Here is an 18605-nt window from a genome sequence, read left to right on the forward strand (position 1 = left end):
TCTATCTCTGTCCCACTGTATGTTCAGACTAACAGTGTCTCAGAGGATCATTCTCTGTCCTTCCCCTCTATCTCTGTCCCACTGTATGTTCAGACTAACAGTGTCTCAGAGGATCATTCTCTGTCCTTTCCCTCTATCTCTGTCCCACTGTATGTTCAGACTAACAGTGTCTCAGAGGATCATTCTCTGTCCTTTCCCTCTATCTCTGTCCCACTGTATGTTCAGACTAACAGTGTCTCAGAGGATCATTCTCTGTCCTTTCCCTCTATCTCTGTCTCACTGGATGTTCAGACTAACAGTGTCTCAGAGGATCATTCTCTGTCCTTTCCCTCTATCTCTGTCTCACTGTATGTTCAGACTAACAGTGTCTCAGAGGATCATTCTCTGTCCTTTCCCTCTATCTCTGTCCCACTGTATGTTCAGACTAACAGTGTCTCAGAGGATCATTCTCTGTCCTTTCCCTCTATCTCTGTCCCACTGGATGTTCAGACTAACAGTGTCTCAGAGGATCATTCTCTGTCCTTCCCCTCTATCTCCGTCCCACTGTATGTTCAGACTAACAGTGTCTCAGAGGATCATTCTCTGTCCTTTCCCTCTATCTCTGTCCCACTGTATGTTCAGACTAACAGTGTCTCAGAGGATCATTCTCTGTCCTTTCCCTCTATCTCTGTCCCACTGTATGTTTAGAGTAACAGTGTCTCAGAGGATCATTCCATGTCCTTCCCCTCTATCTCTGTCCCACTGTATCTTCAGACTAACAGTGTCTCAGAGGATCATTCTCTGTCCTTTCCCTCTATCTCTGTCCACTGTATCTTCAGACTAACAGTGTCTCAGAGGATCATTCTCTGTCCTTTCCCTCTATCTCTGTCCCACTGTATCTTCAGACTAACAGTGTCTCAGAGGATCATTCTCTGTCCTTTCCCTCTATCTCTGTCCCACTGTATCTTCAGACTAACAGTGTCTCAGAGGATCATTCTCTGTCCTTTCCCTCTATCTCTGTCCCACTGTATGTTCAGACTAACAGTGTCTCGGAGGATCATTCTCTGTCCTTTCCCTCTATCTCTGTCTCACTGTATGTTCAGACTAACAGTGTCTCAGAGGATCATTCTTTGTCCTTTCCCTCTATCTCTGTCCCACTGTATCTTCAGACTAACAGTGTCTCAGAGGATCATTCTCTGTCCTTTCCCTCTATCTCTGTCCCACTGTATGTTCAGACTAACAGTGTCTCAGAGGATCATTCTCTGTCCTTTCCCTCTATCTCTGTCCCACTGTATGTTCAGACTAACAGTGTCTCAGAGGATCATTCTCTGTCCTTCCCCTCTATCTCTGTCCCACTGTACGTTCAGACTAACAGTGTCTCAGAGGATCATTCTCTGTCCTTTCCCTCTATCTCTGTCTCACTGTATGTTCAGACTAACAGTGTCTCAGAGGATCATTCTCTGTCCTTTCCCTCTATCTCTGTCCCACTGTATGTTTAGACTAACAGTGTCTCAGAGGATCATTCTCTGTCCTTTCCCTCTATCTCTGTCCCACTGTATGTTCAGACTAACAGTGTCTCAGAGGATCATTCTCTGTCCTTCCCCTCTATCTCTGTCCCACTGTATGTTCAGACTAACAGTGTCTCAGAGGATCATTCTATGTCCTTTCCCTCTATCTCTGTCCACTGTATGTTCAGACTAACAGTGTCTCAGAGGATCATTCTCTGTCCTTTCCCTCTATCTCTGTCCACTGTATGTTCAGACTAACAGTGTCTCAGAGGATCATTCCATGTCCTTCCCCTCTATCTCTGTCCCACTGTATCTTCAGACTAACAGTGTCTCAGAGGATCATTCTCTGTCCTTTCCCTCTATCTCTGTCCCACTGTATGTTCAGACTAACAGTGTCTCAGAGGATCATTCCATTTCCTTCCCCTCTATCTCTGTCTCACTGGATGTTCAGACTAACAGTGTCTCAGAGGATCATTCTCTGTCCTTTCCCTCTATCTCTGTCTCACCGTATGTTCAGACTAACAGTGTCTCAGAGGATCATTCTCTGTCCTTTCCCTCTATCTCTGTCTCACTGTATGTTCAGACTAACAGTGTCTCAGAGGATCATTCTCTGTCCTTTCCCTCTATCTCTGTCCCACTGTATGTTCAGACTAACAGTGTCTCAGAGGATCATTCCATTTCCTTCCCCTCTATCTCTGTCTCACTGGATGTTCAGACTAACAGTGTCTCAGAGGATCATTCTCTGTCCTTTCCCTCTATCTCTGTCTCACCGTATGTTCAGACTAACAGTGTCTCAGAGGATCATTCTCTGTCCTTTCCCTCTATCTCTGTCTCACTGTATGTTTAGACTAACAGTGTCTCAGAGGATCATTCTCTGTCCTTTCCCTCTATCTCTGTCTCACTGTATGTTTAGACTAACAGTGTCTCAGAGGATCATTCTCTGTCCTTTCCCTCTATCTCTGTCTCACTGTATGTTTAGACTAACAGTGTCTCAGAGGATCATTCTCTGTCCTTTCCCTCTATCTCTGTCTCACTGTATGTTCAGACTAACAGTGTCTCAGAGGATCATTCTCTGTCCTTTCCCTCTATCTCTGTCCCACTGTATGTTCAGACTAACAGTGTCTCAGAGGATCATTCTCTGTCCTTTCCCTCTATCTCTGTCTCACTGTATGTTTAGACTAACAGTGTCTCAGAGGATCATTCTCTGTCCTTTCCCTCTATCTCTGTCTCACTGTATGTTTAGACTAACAGTGTCTCAGAGGATCATTCTCTGTCCTTTCCCTCTATCTCTGTCCCACTGTATGTTCAGACTAACAGTGTCTCAGAGGATCATTCTCTGTCCTTTCCCTCTATCTCTGTCTCACTGTATCTTCAGACTAACAGTGTCTCAGAGGATCATTCTCTGTCCTTTCCCTCTATCTCTGTCCCACTGTATGTTTAGACTAACAGTGTCTCAGAGGATCATTCTCTGTCCTTTCCCTCTATCTCTGTCTCACTGTATGTTCAGACTAACAGTGTCTCAGAGGATCATTCTCTGTCCTTTCCCTCTATCTCTGTCTCACTGTATCTTCAGACTAACAGTGTCTCAGAGGATCATTCTCTGTCCTTTCCCTCTATCTCTGTCTCACTGGATGTTCAGACTAACAGTGTCTCAGAGGATCATTCTCTGTCCTTTCCCTCTATCTCTGTCCCACTGTATGTTTGGACTAACAGTGTCTCAGAGGATAATTTTGTCATGAACTCACAATCAGAAGTTACGAAACAGCAGTCTGAGCCTGGGACTTCTCCTTTTGTGCCAGATGGTCCAAAGTTGATCTGGTGCTTTGTTCTTGCTTTTGTACAGTTTTGACATCATAGAATCATAGAATGGTTACAGCTAATGAGGCCATTCGGCCCATCAAGCCTGTGCCAGCCCTTTATAAGAGTAATCCAGCAAGTCCCATTCCCCTGCTCTTTCTTCGGAGCCCTGCAAATATTTTCCCTTCAAGTATTTATCCAATTCCCTTTTGAAAGTTACTTATGAATCTGCTTCCACCGCCCTTTCAGGCAGTGAATTCCCGATCAGAACCACTCTCTGTGTAAAAAAGGTTTCTCCTCATGTCGCCTTTGGTTCTTTTGTCAATCACCTTAAATCAATGTCCTCTGATTCTCGACCCTTCCACCAATGGAAACAGTTTCTCTTTATTTACTTTATCTAAACCAGTCATGATTTTGAACACTTCTATCAAATCTCCTCTCAACCTTCTCTACTCCAAGGAGAACAACCCCAGCTTCTCCAGTCTATCCACGTAACTAAAGTCCCTCATCCCTGGAATCATTCTAGTAAATCTCTTCTGCACCCTCTCTAAGGCCTTCACATCTTTCCTGAAGTGCGGTGCCCAGAATTGGACACAATACTCCAGTTGTGGTTGAACCAGTGTTTTATAAAGGTTCACCATAACTTCCTTGCTTTTGTACTCTCTGCCTCTATTTATAAAGCCCAGGATCCCGTATGCTTTTCCAACCACTTTTTCAACTTGCCCTGCCACCTTCAAAGATTGGTACACATACACTCCCGGGTCTCTCTGTTCCTTTACCCCTTTCAGAATTGTACCCTCTCGTTTATATTGCCTCTCCTCGTTCTTCCTACCGAAATGTATCATATCACACTTCTCTGCGTTAAATTTCATCTGCCACGTGTCCGCCCATTCCACCAGCCTGTCTACGTCCTCTTGAAGTCTATCACTATCCTCCTCACTGCTCACTACACTTACAACTTTTGTTATCAGCAAGTTTTGAAATTGTGCCCTGTGCACCCAAGTCCAAGAATCTTTGCAGTAAATCTGATTCAGTGGTTTACCTGAGCTACAGGGTCGGTCAACGTGGTATTTTCCTACTGATTTAGAGAGGACAGGAGCAGTGAATTCCGACAATATGATTCACCACGAGACCCGCTGCCCAGGATATTTCATGCACGGCGAACGTGGACTTAACTTTGGAGGCGGACTCCTGTGGGCAGCGTGATTAGGGAGCAGTGCCCAGCGGACAGCTTGGTCAACATGAGATCAGACAGAATACTCACACTGGCTCCGATCACCACCGTCAGTCACTCAATAACATCACAAAATGAGATCAGACAGAGTACTCACACTGGCTCCGATCACCACCGTCAGTCACTCAATAACATCCACAAAATGAGATCAGACAGAGTACTCACACTGGCTCCGATCACCACGGTCAGTCTCTCAATAACATCACAAAATGAGATCAGACAGAGTTTTTAAAAATTTGTTCATGGGATGTGGGCGTCGCTGGCGAGGCCGGCATTTATTGCCCATCCCTAATTGCCCTTGAGAAGGTGGTGGTGAGCCGCCTTCTTGAACCGCTGCAGTCCGTGTGGTGACGGTTCTCCCACAGTGCTGTTAGGAAGGGAGTTCCAGGATTTTGACCCAGCGACGATGAAGGAACGGCCGATATATTTCCAAGTCAGGATGGTGTGTGACTTGGAGGGGAACGTGCAGGTGGTGGTGTTCCCATGTGCATGCTGCTCTTGTCCTTCTAGGTGGTAGAGGTCGCGGGTTTGGGAGGTGCTGTCGAAGAAGCCTTGACGAGTTGCTGCAGTGCATCCTGTGGATGGTACACACTGCAGCCACTGTGCGCCGGTGGTGAAGGGAGTGAATGTTTCGGGTGGTGGATGGGGTGCCAATCAAGCGGGCTGCTTTGTCCTGGATGGTGTCGAGCTTCGTGAGCATTGTTGGAGCTGCACTCATCCAGGCAAGTGGAGAGTATTCCATCACACTCCTGACTTGTGCCTTGTAGATGGTGGAAAGGCTTTGGGGAGTCAGGAGGTGAGTCACTCGCCGCAGAATACCCAGCCTCTGACCTGCTCTCGTAGCCACAGTATTTATGTGGCTGGTCCAGTTAAGTTTCTGGTCAATGGTGACCCCCAGGATGTTGATGGTGGGGGATTCGGCGATGGTAATGCCATTGAATGTCAAGGGGAGGTGGTTAGACTCTCTCTTGTTGGAGATGGTCATTGCCTGGCACTTATCTGGCGCGAATGTTACTTGCCACTTATGAGCCCAAGCCTGGATGTTGTCCAGGTCCTGCTGCATGCGGGCTCGGACTGCTTCATTATCTGAGGGGTTGCGAATGGAACTGAACACTGTGCAATCATCAGCGAACATCCCCATTTCTGACCTTATGATGGAGGGAAGGTCATTGATGAAGCAGCTGAAGATGATTGGGCCCAGGACAGTGCCCTGAGGAACTCCTGCAGCAATGTCCTGGGGCTGAGATGATTGGCCTCCAACAACCACTACCATGGAGGGCAAAAAGGGGACATGAGATTGCTTTGGCAGATAAGGCAAAGGAGAATCCAAAGAGCTTCTACAAATACATAAAGGGCAAAAGAGTAACTAGGGAGAGAGTAGGGCTTCTTAAGGATCAACAAGGTCATCTATGTGCGGAACCACAAGAGATGGGTGAGATCCTGAATGAATATTTCACATCGGTATTTACGGTTGAGAAAGGCATGGATGTTAGGGAACTTGGGGAAATAAATAGTGATGTCTTGAGGAGTGTACATATTACAGAGAGGGAGGTGCTGGAAGTCTTAACGCGCATCAAGGTCGATAAATCTCCGGGACCTGATGAAATGTATCCCAGGACGTTATGGGAGGTTAGGGAGGAAATTGCGGGTCCCCTAGCAGAGATATTTGAATCATCCACCGTTACAGGTGAGGTGCCTGAAGATTGGAGGGTAGCAAATGTTGTGCCTTTGTTTAAGAAGGGCGGCAGGGAAAAGCCTGGGAACTACAGACCAGTGAGCCTGACATCTGTAGTGGGTAAGTTGTTAGAGGGTATTCTGAGGGACAGGATCTACAGGCATTTGGAGATGCAGGGACTCATTAGGAACAGTCAGCATGGTTTTGTGAGAGGAAAATCATGTCTCACGAATTTGATTGAGTTTTTTGAAGGGGTAACCAAGAAGATAGATGAGGGCTGTGCAGTAGACGTGGTCTACATGGACTTCAGCAAAGCCTTTGACAAGGTACCGCATGGTAGGTTGTTACATAAGGTTAAATCTCATGGGATCCAAGGTGAGGTAGCCAATTGGATACAAAATTGGCTTGACGACAGAAGACAGAGGGTGGTTGTAGAGGGTTGTTTTTCAAACTGGATGCCTGTGTCCAGCGGTGTGCCTCAGGGATCGGTGCTGGGTCCGCTGTTATTTGTTATTTATATTAATGATTTGGATGAGAATTTAGGAGGCATGGTTAGTAAGTTTGCAGATGACACCAAGATTGGTGGCATTGTGGACAGTGAAGAAGGTTATCTGGGATTGCAACGGGATCTTGATAAATTGGGCCAGTGGGCCGATGAATGGCAGATGGAGTTTAATTTAGATAAATGTGAGGTGATGCATTTTGGTAGATCGAATCGGGCCAGGACCTACTCCGTTAATGGTAGGGCGTTGGGGAGAGTTATAGAACAAAGAGATCTCGGAGTACAGGTTCATAGCTCCTTGAAAGTGGAGTCACAGGTGGATCGGGTGGTGAAGAAGGCATTCGGCATGCTTGGTTTCATTGGTCAGAACATTGAATACAGGAGTTGGGATGTCTTGTTGAAGTTGTACAGGGCATTGGTGAGGCCACACTTGGAGTACTGTGTACAGTTTTGGTCACCCTATTATAGAAAGGATATTATTAAACTAGAAAGAGTGCAGAAAAGATTTACTAGGATGCTACCGGGACTTGATGGTTTGACTTATAGGGAGAGGTTAGACAGACTGGGACTTTTTTCCCTGGAGAGTAGGAGGTTAAGGGGTGATCTTATAGAAGTCTATAAAATAATGAGGGGCATAGATAAGGTCGATAGTCAAAATCTTTTCCCAAAGGTAGGGGAGTCTATAACGAGGGGGCATAGATTTAAGGTGAGAGGGGAGAGATACAAAAGGGTCCAGAGGGGCAATTTTTTCACTCAAAGGGTGGTGAGTGTCTGGAACGAGCTGCCAGAGGCAGTAGTAGAGGCGGGTACAATTTTGTCTTTTAAAAAGCATTTGGACAGTTACATGGGTAAGATGGGTATAGAGGGATATGGGCCAAGTGCAGGCAATTGGGACGAGCTTAGTGGTATAAACTGGGCGACATGGACATGTTGGGCCGAAGGGCCTGTTTCCATGTTGTAACTTCTATGATCTTCCTTTGTGCAAGGTATGACTCCAGCCACTGGAGAATTTTCCCCGATTCCCATTGACTTCAATTTTACTAGGGCTCCTTGGTGCCACACTCGGTCAAATACTGCCTTGATGTCAAGGGCAGTCACTCTCACCTCACCTCTGGAATTCAGCTCTTTTGTCCATGTTTGGACCAAGGCTGTAATGAGGTCTGGAGCCGAGTGGTCCTGGTGGAACCCAAACTGAGCATCGGTGAGCAGGTTATTGGTGAGTAAGTGCTGCTTGATAGCACTGTCGACGACACCTTCCATCACTTTGCTGATGATTGAGAGTAGACTGATGGGGCGGTAATTGGCTGGATTGGATTTGTCCTGCTCTTTGTGGACAGGACATACCTGGGCAATTTTCCACATTGTCGGGTAGATGCCAGTGTTATAGCTGTACTGGAACAGCTTGGCTAGAGGCGCAGCTAGTTCTGGAGCACAAGTCTTCAGCACTACAGCCGGGATGTTGTCGGGGCCCAGAGCCTTTGCTGTATCCAGTGCACTCTGCCGTTTCTTGATATCACGTGGAGTGAATCGAATTGGCTGAAGACTGGCTTCTGTGATGGTGGGGATATCTGGAGGAGGCCGAGATGGATCATCCACTCGGCACTTCTGGCTGAAGATGGTTGCAAACACTTCAGCCTTGTCTTTTGCACTCACGTGCTGGACTCCGCCATCATTGAGGATGGGGATGTTTACAGAGCCTCCTCCTCCCGTTAGTTGTTTAATTGTCCACCACCATTCACGACTGGATATGCCAGGACTGCAGAGCTTTGATCTGATCCGTTGGTTGTGAAATCGCTTAGCTCGGTCTATAGCATGTTGCTTCCGCTGTTTAGCATGCATGTAGTCCTGAGTTGTAGCTTCACCAGGTTGGCACCTCATTTTTAGGTACGCCTGGTGCTGCTCCTGGCATGCTCTTCTGCACTCCTCATTGAACCAGGGTTGATCCCCTGGCTTGTTGGTAATGGTAGAGTGAGGAATATGCCGGGCCATGAGGTTACAGATTGTGCTGGAATACAATTCTGCTGCTGCTGATGGCCCACAGCGCCTCATGGATGCCCAGTTTTGAGCTGCTAGATCTGTTCTGAATCTATCCTATTTAGCACGGTGGTAGTGCCACACAACACGTTGGATGGTGTCCTCAGTGCGAAGACGGGACTTCATCTCCACGAGGACTGTGCGGTGGTCACTCCTACCAATACTGGCATGGACAGATGCAATTGCGACAGGTAGATTGGTGAGGACGACGTCAAGTCAGTTTTTCCCTCGTGTTGGTTCGCTCACCACCTGCCGCAGGCCCAGTCTGGTAGCTATGTCCTTCAGGACTCGGCCAGTTCGGTCAGTAGTGGTGCTACCGAGCCACTCTTGGTGATGGACATTGAAGTCCCCCACCCAGAGTACATTTTGTGCCCTTGCTACCCTCAGTGCTTCCTCCAAGTGGTGCTCAACATGGAGGAGGACTGATTCATCAGCTGAGGGAGGGCGGTAGGTGGTAATCAGCAGGAGGGTTCCTTGCCCATGTTTGACCTGATGCCATGAGATTTCATGGGGTCCAGAGTCAATGTTGAGGACTCCCAGGGTCACTCCCTCCTGACTGTATATCACTGTACCGCCACCTCTGGTGGGTCTGTCCTGCCGGTGGGACAGGACATACCCAGGGATGGTGATGGAAGAGTCTGGGACGTTGGCTGAAAGGTATGATTCTGTGAGTTTGGCTATGTCAGGCTGTTGCTTGACTAGTCTGTGGGACAGCTCTCCCAATTTTGGCACAAGTCCCCAGATGTTAGTGAGGAGGACTTTGCAGGGTCGACTGGGCTTGGTTTGCCTTTGTCGTGTCCGGTGCCTAGTGGTCTGATACCGGGTGGTCCGTCCGGTTTTATTCTTATTGTGACTTTTCTGGAGCGAGATTTTACAACTGAGTGTCTTGCAAGGGCCATTTCAGAGGGCAATTAAGAATCAACCACACTGCTGTGGGTCTGGAGTAACATGTAGGCCAGACCGGGTAAGGGCGACAGGTTTCATTCCCTAAAGGACATTTAGTGAACCGGATGGGTTTTTACGACAATCCAGTAGTTTCATGGCCACCATTACTGATACTAGTATTTTAATTCCAGATTTTTATTTCATTAATTGAATTTAATTAATTGGATTTAAATTTGCCAACTGCCATGGCGGGATTTGAATTCATGACTCCGGATTTTTAGTCCAGGCCATCAGTCTCTCAATAACATCACAAAATGGGATCAGACAGAGTACTCACACTGGCTCCGATCACCACCATCAGTCTCTCAATAGCATCACAAAATGGGATCAGACAGAGTACTCACACTGGCTCCGATCACCACCGTCAGTCTCTCAATAACATCACAACATGAGATCAGACAGAGTACTCACACTGGCTCCGATCACCACCGTCAGTCTCTCAATAACATCACAAAATGAGATCAGACAGAGTACTCACACTGGCTCCGATCACCACCGTCAGTCTCTCAATAACATCACAAAATGGGATCAGACAGAGTACTCACACTGGCTCCGATCACCACCGTCAGTCTCTCAATAGCATCACAAAATGGGATCAGACAGAGTACTCACACTGGCTCCGATCACCACCATCAGTCTCTCAATAACATCACAACATGGGATCAGACAGAGTACTCACACTGGCTCCGATCACCACCGTCAGTCTCTCAATAACATCACAAAATGGGATCAGACAGAGTACTCACACTGGCTCCGATCACCACCATCAGTCACTCAATAACATCACAAAATGAGATCAGACAGAGTACTCACACTGGCTCCGATCACCACCATCAGTCACTCAATAACATCACAAAATGGGATCAGACAGAGTACTCACACTGGCTCCGATCACCACCGTCAGTCTCTCAATAACATCACAAAATGGGATCAGACAGAGTACTCACACTGGCTCCGATCACCACCGTCAGTCTCTCAATAACATCACAAAATGAGATCAGACAGAGTACTCACACTGGCTCCGATCACCACCGTCAGTCTCTCAATAACATCACAAAATGAGATCAGACAGAGTACTCACACTGGCTCCGATCACCACCGTCAGTCTCTCAATAACATCACAAAATGGGATCAGACAGAGTACTCACACTGGCTCCGATCACCACCGTCAGTCTCTCAATAACATCACAAAATGGGATCAGACAGAGTACTCACACTGGCTCCGATCACCACCATCAGTCACTCAATAACATCACAACATGAGATCAGACAGAGTACTCACACTGGCTCCGATCACCACCATCAGTCACTCAATAACATCACAAAATGGGATCAGACAGAGTACTCACACTGGCTCCGATCACCACCGTCAGTCTCTCAATAACATCACAAAATGGGATCAGACAGAGTACTCACACTGGCTCCGATCACCACCGTCAGTCTCTCAATAACATCACAAAATGAGATCAGACAGAGTACTCACACTGGCTCCGATCACCACCGTCAGTCTCTCAATAACATCACAAAATGAGATCAGACAGAGTACTCACACTGGCTCCGATCACCACCGTCAGTCTCTCAATAACATCACAAAATGGGATCAGACAGAGTACTCACACTGGCTCCGATCACCACCGTCAGTCTCTCAATAACATCACAAAATGGGATCAGACAGAGTACTCACACTGGCTCCGATCACCACCGTCAGTCTCTCAATAACATCACAAAATGAGATCAGACAGAGTACTCACACTGGCTCCGATCACCACCGTCAGTCACTCAATAACATCACAAAATGAGATCAGACAGAGTACTCACACTGGCTCCGATCACCACCATCAGTCTCTCAATAACATCACAAAATGGGATCAGACAGAGTACTCACACTGGCTCCGATCACCACCGTCAGTCTCTCAATAACATCACAAAATGGGATCAGACAGAGTACTCACACTGGCTCCGATCACCACCGTCAGTCACTCAATAACATCACAAAATGAGATCAGACAGAGTACTCACACTGGCTCCGATCACCACCGTCAGTCTCTCAATAACATCACAACATGAGATCAGACAGAGTACTCACACTGGCTCCGATTACCACCGTCAGTCTCTCAATAACATCACAACATGAGATCAGACAGAGTACTCACACTGGCTCCGATCACCACCGTCAGTCTCTCAATAACATCACAACATGAGATCAGACAGAGTACTCACACTGGCTCCGATCACCACCATCAGTCTCTCAATAACATCACAAAATGGGATCAGACAGAGTACTCACACTGGCTCCGATCACCACCGTCAGTCTCTCAATAACATCACAACATGAGATCAGACAGAGTACTCACACTGGCTCCGATCACCACCGTCAGTCACTCAATAACATCACAAAATGGGATCAGACAGAGTACTCACACTGGCTCCGATCACCACCGTCAGTCTCTCAATAACATCACAAAATGGGATCAGACAGAGTACTCACACTGGCTCCGATCACCACCGTCAGTCACTCAATAACATCACAAAATGGGATCAGACAGAGTACTCACACTGGCTCCGATCACCACCGTCAGTCTCTCAATAACATCACAAAATGGGATCAGACAGAGTACTCACACTGGCTCCGATCACCACCATCAGTCTCTCAATAACATCACAAAATGAGATCAGACAGAGTACTCACACTGGCTCCGATCACCACCATCAGTCTCTCAATAACATCACAAAATGAGATCAGACAGAGTACTCACACTGGCTCCGATCACCACCATCAGTCTCTCAATAACATCACAAAATGAGATCAGACAGAGTACTCACACTGGCTCCGATCACCACTGTCAGTCTCTCAATAACATCACAACATGAGATCAGACAGAGTACTCACACTGGCTCCGATTACCACCATCAGTCTCTCAATAACATCACAAAATGGGATCAGACAGAGTACTCACACTGGCTCCGATCACCACCATCAGTCACTCAATAACATCACAAAATGGGATCAGACAGAGTACTCACACTGGCTCCGATCACCACCATCAGTCTCTCAATAACATCACAAAATGGGATCAGACAGAGTACTCACACTGGCTCCGATCACCACCATCAGTCTCTCAATAACATCACAAAATGAGATCAGACAGAGTACTCACACTGGCTCCGATCACCACTGTCAGTCTCTCAATAACATCACAACATGAGATCAGACAGAGTACTCACACTGGCTCCGATTACCACCATCAGTCTCTCAATAACATCACAAAATGGGATCAGACAGAGTACTCACACTGGCTCCGATCACCACCATCAGTCACTCAATAACATCACAAAATGGGATCAGACAGAGTACTCACACTGGCTCCGATCACCACCATCAGTCTCTCAATAACATCACAAAATGGGATCAGACAGAGTACTCACACTGGCTCCGATCACCACCATCAGTCTCTCAATAACATCACAACATGAGATCAGACAGAGTACTCACACTGGCTCCGATCACCACCGTCAGTCACTCAATAACATCACAACATGAGATCAGACAGAGTACTCACACTGGCTCCGATTACCACCGTCAGTCTCTCAATAACATCCACAAAAATCTCAGTTTTCAGTCCCTGAGGTAAAAATGATAAACAGTTTGAAGGATAAATATTTAACGTCTGCACCCACTGCCAATGTGTGAGGGAGAAAGGGGGCGGGGGGGCGGGAGGGCGAGGGGAGGGAGGAAGGTAGCGGGAGGGAGAAAGGGAGCGGGAGGGAGAAGGGGAGCGGGAGGGAGAAAGGGAGCGGGAGGGAGAAAGGGAGCGGGAGGGAGAAAGGGAGCGGAGGGAGAAAGGGAGACGGGAGGGAGAAAGGGAGCGGGAGGGAGAAAGGGAGCGGGAGGGAGAAAGGGAGCGGGAAGGGAGAAAGGGAGCGGGAGGGGAGAAGGGGAGCGGGAGGGAGAAAGGGAGCGGGAGGGAGAAAGGGAGCGGGAGGGAGAAAGGGAGCGGGAGGGAGAAAGGGAGCGGGAGGGAGAAAGGGAGCGGGAGGGAGAAGGGGAGCGGGAGGGAGAAAGGGAGCGGGAGGGAGAAAGGGAGCGGGAGGGAGAAAGGGAGCGGGAGGGAGAAGGGGAGCGGGAGGGAGAAGGGGAGCGGGAGGGAGAAGGGGAGCGGGAGGGCAAGGGAAGGGAGCGGGAGGGAGAAGGGGAGCGGGAGGGAGAAGGGGAGCGGGGAGGAGAAGGGGAGCGGGAGGGAGAAAGGGAGCGGGAGGGAGAAAGGGAGCGGGAGGGAGAAAGGGAGCGGGAGGGAGAAGGGGAGCGGGAGGGAGAAAGGTGAGCGGGGAGGGAGAAAGGGAGCGGGAGGGAGAAAGGGAGCGGGAGGGAGAAGGGGAGCGGGAGGGAGAAAGGGAGCGGGAGGGAGAAGGGGAGCGGGAGGGAGAAAGGGAGCGGGAGGGAGAAGGGGAGCGGGAGGGAGAAAGGGTGCGGGAGGGAGAAAGGGAGCGGGAGGGAGAAGGGGAGCGGGAGGGAGAAAGGGAGCGGGAGGGAGAAAGGGAGCGGGAGGGAGAAAGGGAGCGGGAGGGAGAAAGGGAGCGGGAGGGCGAGGGGAGGGAGCGGGAGGGAGAAGGGGAGCGGGAGGGAGAAAGGGAGCGGGGAGGGAGAAAGGGAGCGGGAGGGCGAGGGGAGGGAGCGGGAGGGAGAAGGGGAGCGGAGAGGCGAAGGGGAGCGGGAGGGCGAAGGGGAGCGGGAGGGCGAAGGGGAGCGGGAGGGCGAAGGGGAGCGGGAGGGAGAAGGGGAGCGGGAGGGAGAAGGGGAGCGGGAGGGCGAAGGGGAGCGGGAGGGCGAAGGGGAGCGGGAGGGCGAAGGGGAGCGGGAGGGCGAAGGGGAGCGGGAGGGAGAAGGGGAGCGGGGAGGGCGAGAGGGGAGCGGGGAGGGAGAAGGGGAGCGGGAGGGCGAAGGGGAGCGGGAGGGAGAAGGGGAGCGGGAGGGCGAAAGGGAACAGGAGGGCGAGGGGAGGGAGAGAGCGGGAGGGCGAGGGGAGGGAGAAAGGGAGTGAGCGGGGTGGGGGGGGGGAAAGAAAAGAGCTTCCATACCCTGCCCACCCCCCACCCACACCGTACTCCCTCACACCCTCCCGCCCACACACACTCACAACCCCCCTCTCGCCCATCCTCTCCCAATCCCACCCCCTGCTGCCCACCCCCACACACCCTCCCGCCCATCCCCCAACCCCACACCCACACCCCTCCCTCCCACCCACTCCCCACTCCCCTCCCTCCCAACCCCCACCACAACTCCCCTTGTACTTACCTTTTCCCCACACATTGCCAGGACCGGTCTGCTGGCAGCATTGCTGGGAGCCACCTTGTTCTGCTGAGTGTCTGCACCAAACTGCAACAAAATAACAGGTTACAAAGACCCCCTCCGCACCCCGGACCCCCCCAAACCCCACCCCCTCCGCACCCCGGACCCCCGAACCCGACCCCCTCCGCACCCGGGACCCCCCCCCCCTCCGCACCCCCCCGAACCCCACCCCCTCCGCACCCCCGGACCCCCGAACCCGACCCCCTCCGCACCCGGGACCCCCACCCCCTCCGCACCCCCGGACCCCCGAACCCGACCCCCCTCCGCACCCGGGACCCCCCCTCCGCACCCCCCGAACCCCACCCCCTCCGCACCCCGGACCCCCCGAACCCGACCCCCTCCGCACCCGGGACCCCCCCTCCGCACCCCCCCGAAACCCACACCCTCCGCACCCCGGACCCCCCCAAACCCCACCCCCCTCCGCACCCCGGACCCCCCGAACCCGACACCCTCCGCACCCGGGAACCCCCCCTCCGCACCCTCCGAACCCCACCCCCTCCGCACCCTGGACCCCCCCGAACCCCACACTCTCCGCACTCCCCGAACCCCACCCCCTCCGCACCCCGGACCCCCGAACCCGACACCCTCCGCACCCGGGACCCCCCCTCCGCACCCTCCGAACCCCACCCCCTCCGCACCCTGGACCCCCCCGAACCCCACACTCTCCGCACCCCCCGAACCCCACCCCCTCCGCACCCCGAACCCCCACCCCCTCCGCACCCTGGACCCCCCCGAACCCCACACTCTCCGCACCCCCCGAACCCCACCCCCCTCCGCACCCTGGACCCCCCCCGAACCCCACACTCTCCGCACCCCCCGAACCCCACCCCCTCCGCACCCCGGACCCCTGAACCCCAACCCCCCGGACCCCGGACCACCCCTGACCCCACACCCTCCGCACCCCCGAACTCCACCCCCTCCGCACCCCCCGAACCCGACCCCCTCCGCACCCCGGACCCCCCGAACCCACCCTCCTCTCCCCACCCCGGACCCCCCGAACCCGACCCCCTCCGCACCCCGGACCCTCCGAACCCCACCCCTCCGCACCCCGAACCCCACCCCCCTCCGCACCCCGGACCACCCGAACCTCACAACCACCGCACCCCGGACCCCCCGAACCCCACCCCCTCCGCACCCCGAACCCCACCCCCTCCGCACCCCGGACCCCCCGAACCCCACCCCCCTCCGCACCCCTGACCCCCGAACCCCAGCCCTCCGCACCCCGGACCCCCGAACCCCAACCCCCCGGACCCCGGACCACCCGGACCCCACACCCTCCGCACCCCCGAACTCCACCACCTCCGCACCCCCCGAACCCGACCCCCTCCGCACCCCGGACCCCCCGAACCCCACCCTCTCCCCACCCCGGACCCCCGAACCCCACCCCCTCAGCACCCCGGACCCCCGAACCCCACCCCCTCAGCACCCCGGACCCCCGAACCCCACCCCCCTCCGCACCCCTGACCCCCCGAACCCCAGCCCTCCGCACCCCGGACCCCCGAACCCCACCCCCTACACACCCCCGGACCCCACACCCTCCGCAACCCCCGAACCCCCACCCACTCCTCACCCTGCACCCCCCGAACCCCACCCACTCCTCACCCCGGACCCCCCGAACCCCACACCCTCCGCACCCCCGAACCCCACACCCTCCGCACCCCCGGACCCCACCCACTCCTCACCCCGGACCCCCCGAACCCCCACACCCTCCGCAGCCCGCAGCCCCCGAACCCCACACCCTCCGCACCCCCGAACCCCACACCCTCCGCACCCCCGAACCCCACACCCTCCTCACCCCCGAACCCCACACCCTCCGCACCCCCGAACCCCACACCCTCCTCACACCCCCGAACCCCACACCCTCCGCAACCCCGAACCCCACACCCTCCGCACCCCCGAACCCCACACCCTCCGCACCCCCGATCCCCACACCCTCCGCACCCCCGAACCCCCGCACCCTCCGAACCCCACACCCTCCGCACCCCCGAACCCCACACCCTCCGCACCCCACGCCCCCCGAACCCCACACCCTCCGCACCCCCGAACCCCACACCCTCCGCATCCCACGCCCCCCGAACCCCACACCCTCCGCACCCCCGATCCCCACACCCTCCGCACCCCCGAACCCCGCACCCTCCGAACCCCACACCCTCCGCACCCCCGAACCCCACACCCTCCGCACCCCCGAACCCCGCACCCTCCGAACCCCACACCCTCCGCACCCCCGATCCCCACCCCTCCGCACCCCCGAACCCCGCACCCTCCGAACCCCACACCCTCCGCACCCCCGAACCCCACACCCTCCGCACCCCCGAACCCCACACCCTCCGCACCCCCGATCCCCACACCCTCCGCACCCCCCGAACCCCGCACCCTCCGAACCCCACACCCTCCGCACCCCCGAACCCCACACCCTCCGCACCCCCGAACCCCACACCCTCCGCACCCCACGCCCCCCGAACCCCACACCCTCCGCACCCTCCGAACCCCACACCCTTCGCAACCCCGAACCCCACACCCCTCCGCACCCCACGCCCCCGAACCCCACACCCTCCGCACCCCACGCCCCCCGAACCCCACACCCTCCGCACCCTCCGAACCCCACACCCTTCGCAACCCCGAACCCCACACCCTCCGCACCCCACGCCCCCCCGAACCCCACACCCTCCGCACCCCACGCCCCCCGAACCCCACACCCTCCGCACCCCCCGAACCCCACACCCTCCGCACCCCCGAACCCCACACCCTCCGCACCCCACGCCCCCCGAACCCCACACCCTCCGCACCCCCGGACCCCGCACCCTCCGCACCCCCGGACCCCCGCACCCCCGGACCCCGCACCCTCCGCACCCCCGGACCCGCACCCTCCGCACCCCGGACCCCGCACCCTCCGCACCCCCGGACCCCGCACCCTCCGCACCCCCGGACCCCGCACCCTCCGCACCCCCGGACCCCGCACCCTCCGAACCCCGCACCCTCCGAACCCCGCACCCTCCGCACCCTCCGCACCCCAGAACCCCACACCCTCCGCACCTCCGGACCCCACACCCTCCGCACCCCCCGGACCCCACGCCCCCCGCACCCCCGGACCCCACGCCCTCCGCACCCCGAACCCCACGCCCTCCGCACCCCCGAACCCCACGCCCTCCGCACCCCCGAACCCCACACCCTCCGCACCCCCGAACCCCACCCCCCCCACCAAATCTACCCCATCCCATGAACGATGAACCCCCCGCCTGTATGTGGGTGAAGGGAGCAGGTCCCGGGACTCACCAGGCCGATGTTACTGAGCTGGAAGAGGTGGCCGGGTTTGGTGCTCACCGGCTGGCTCTGGATAAAATTCTTCAGGACCTCGCTCGACGTGGTCTGGATATACCCATAATCCTGTGCAGCAAAATACAAGTCAGTGCGAGACCCCCGGACCCTAAACCGTGGGGGGAGAGTCGGGATGGGGAGAGTGGGGATGGGGAGAGTCGGGATGGGGATGGGGATGGGGATGGGGATGGGGATGGGGATGGGGAGAGTCGGGATGGGGAGAGTCGGGATGGGGATGGGGATGGGGAGAGTCGGGATGGGGATGGGGA

General features: G+C 54.4%; 1 protein-coding gene across 1 annotated transcript in view; it reads right to left on the reverse strand.

Moving 5' to 3' along the window:
• Window positions 1-18405, reverse strand: part of ap4m1 (adaptor related protein complex 4 subunit mu 1) — a gene marked incomplete at both ends in the record, with an annotated part of 168781 nt that extends 150376 nt beyond the window's left edge. Inside the window, 3 exons of the mRNA XM_067979669.1 lie at window positions 13235-13297; window positions 14968-15048; window positions 18295-18405. Coding sequence (XP_067835770.1) covers window positions 13235-13297; window positions 14968-15048; window positions 18295-18405 — 255 coding nt within the window. The remainder of the gene's footprint in view (window positions 1-13234; window positions 13298-14967; window positions 15049-18294) is intronic.
• Between the last annotated feature and the right edge of the window lie 200 nt (window positions 18406-18605).

The sequence above is a fragment of the Heptranchias perlo genome, unplaced genomic scaffold (genome assembly GCF_035084215.1).
Source record: "Heptranchias perlo isolate sHepPer1 unplaced genomic scaffold, sHepPer1.hap1 HAP1_SCAFFOLD_497, whole genome shotgun sequence".
Lineage (NCBI taxonomy): Eukaryota > Metazoa > Chordata > Chondrichthyes > Hexanchiformes > Hexanchidae > Heptranchias > Heptranchias perlo.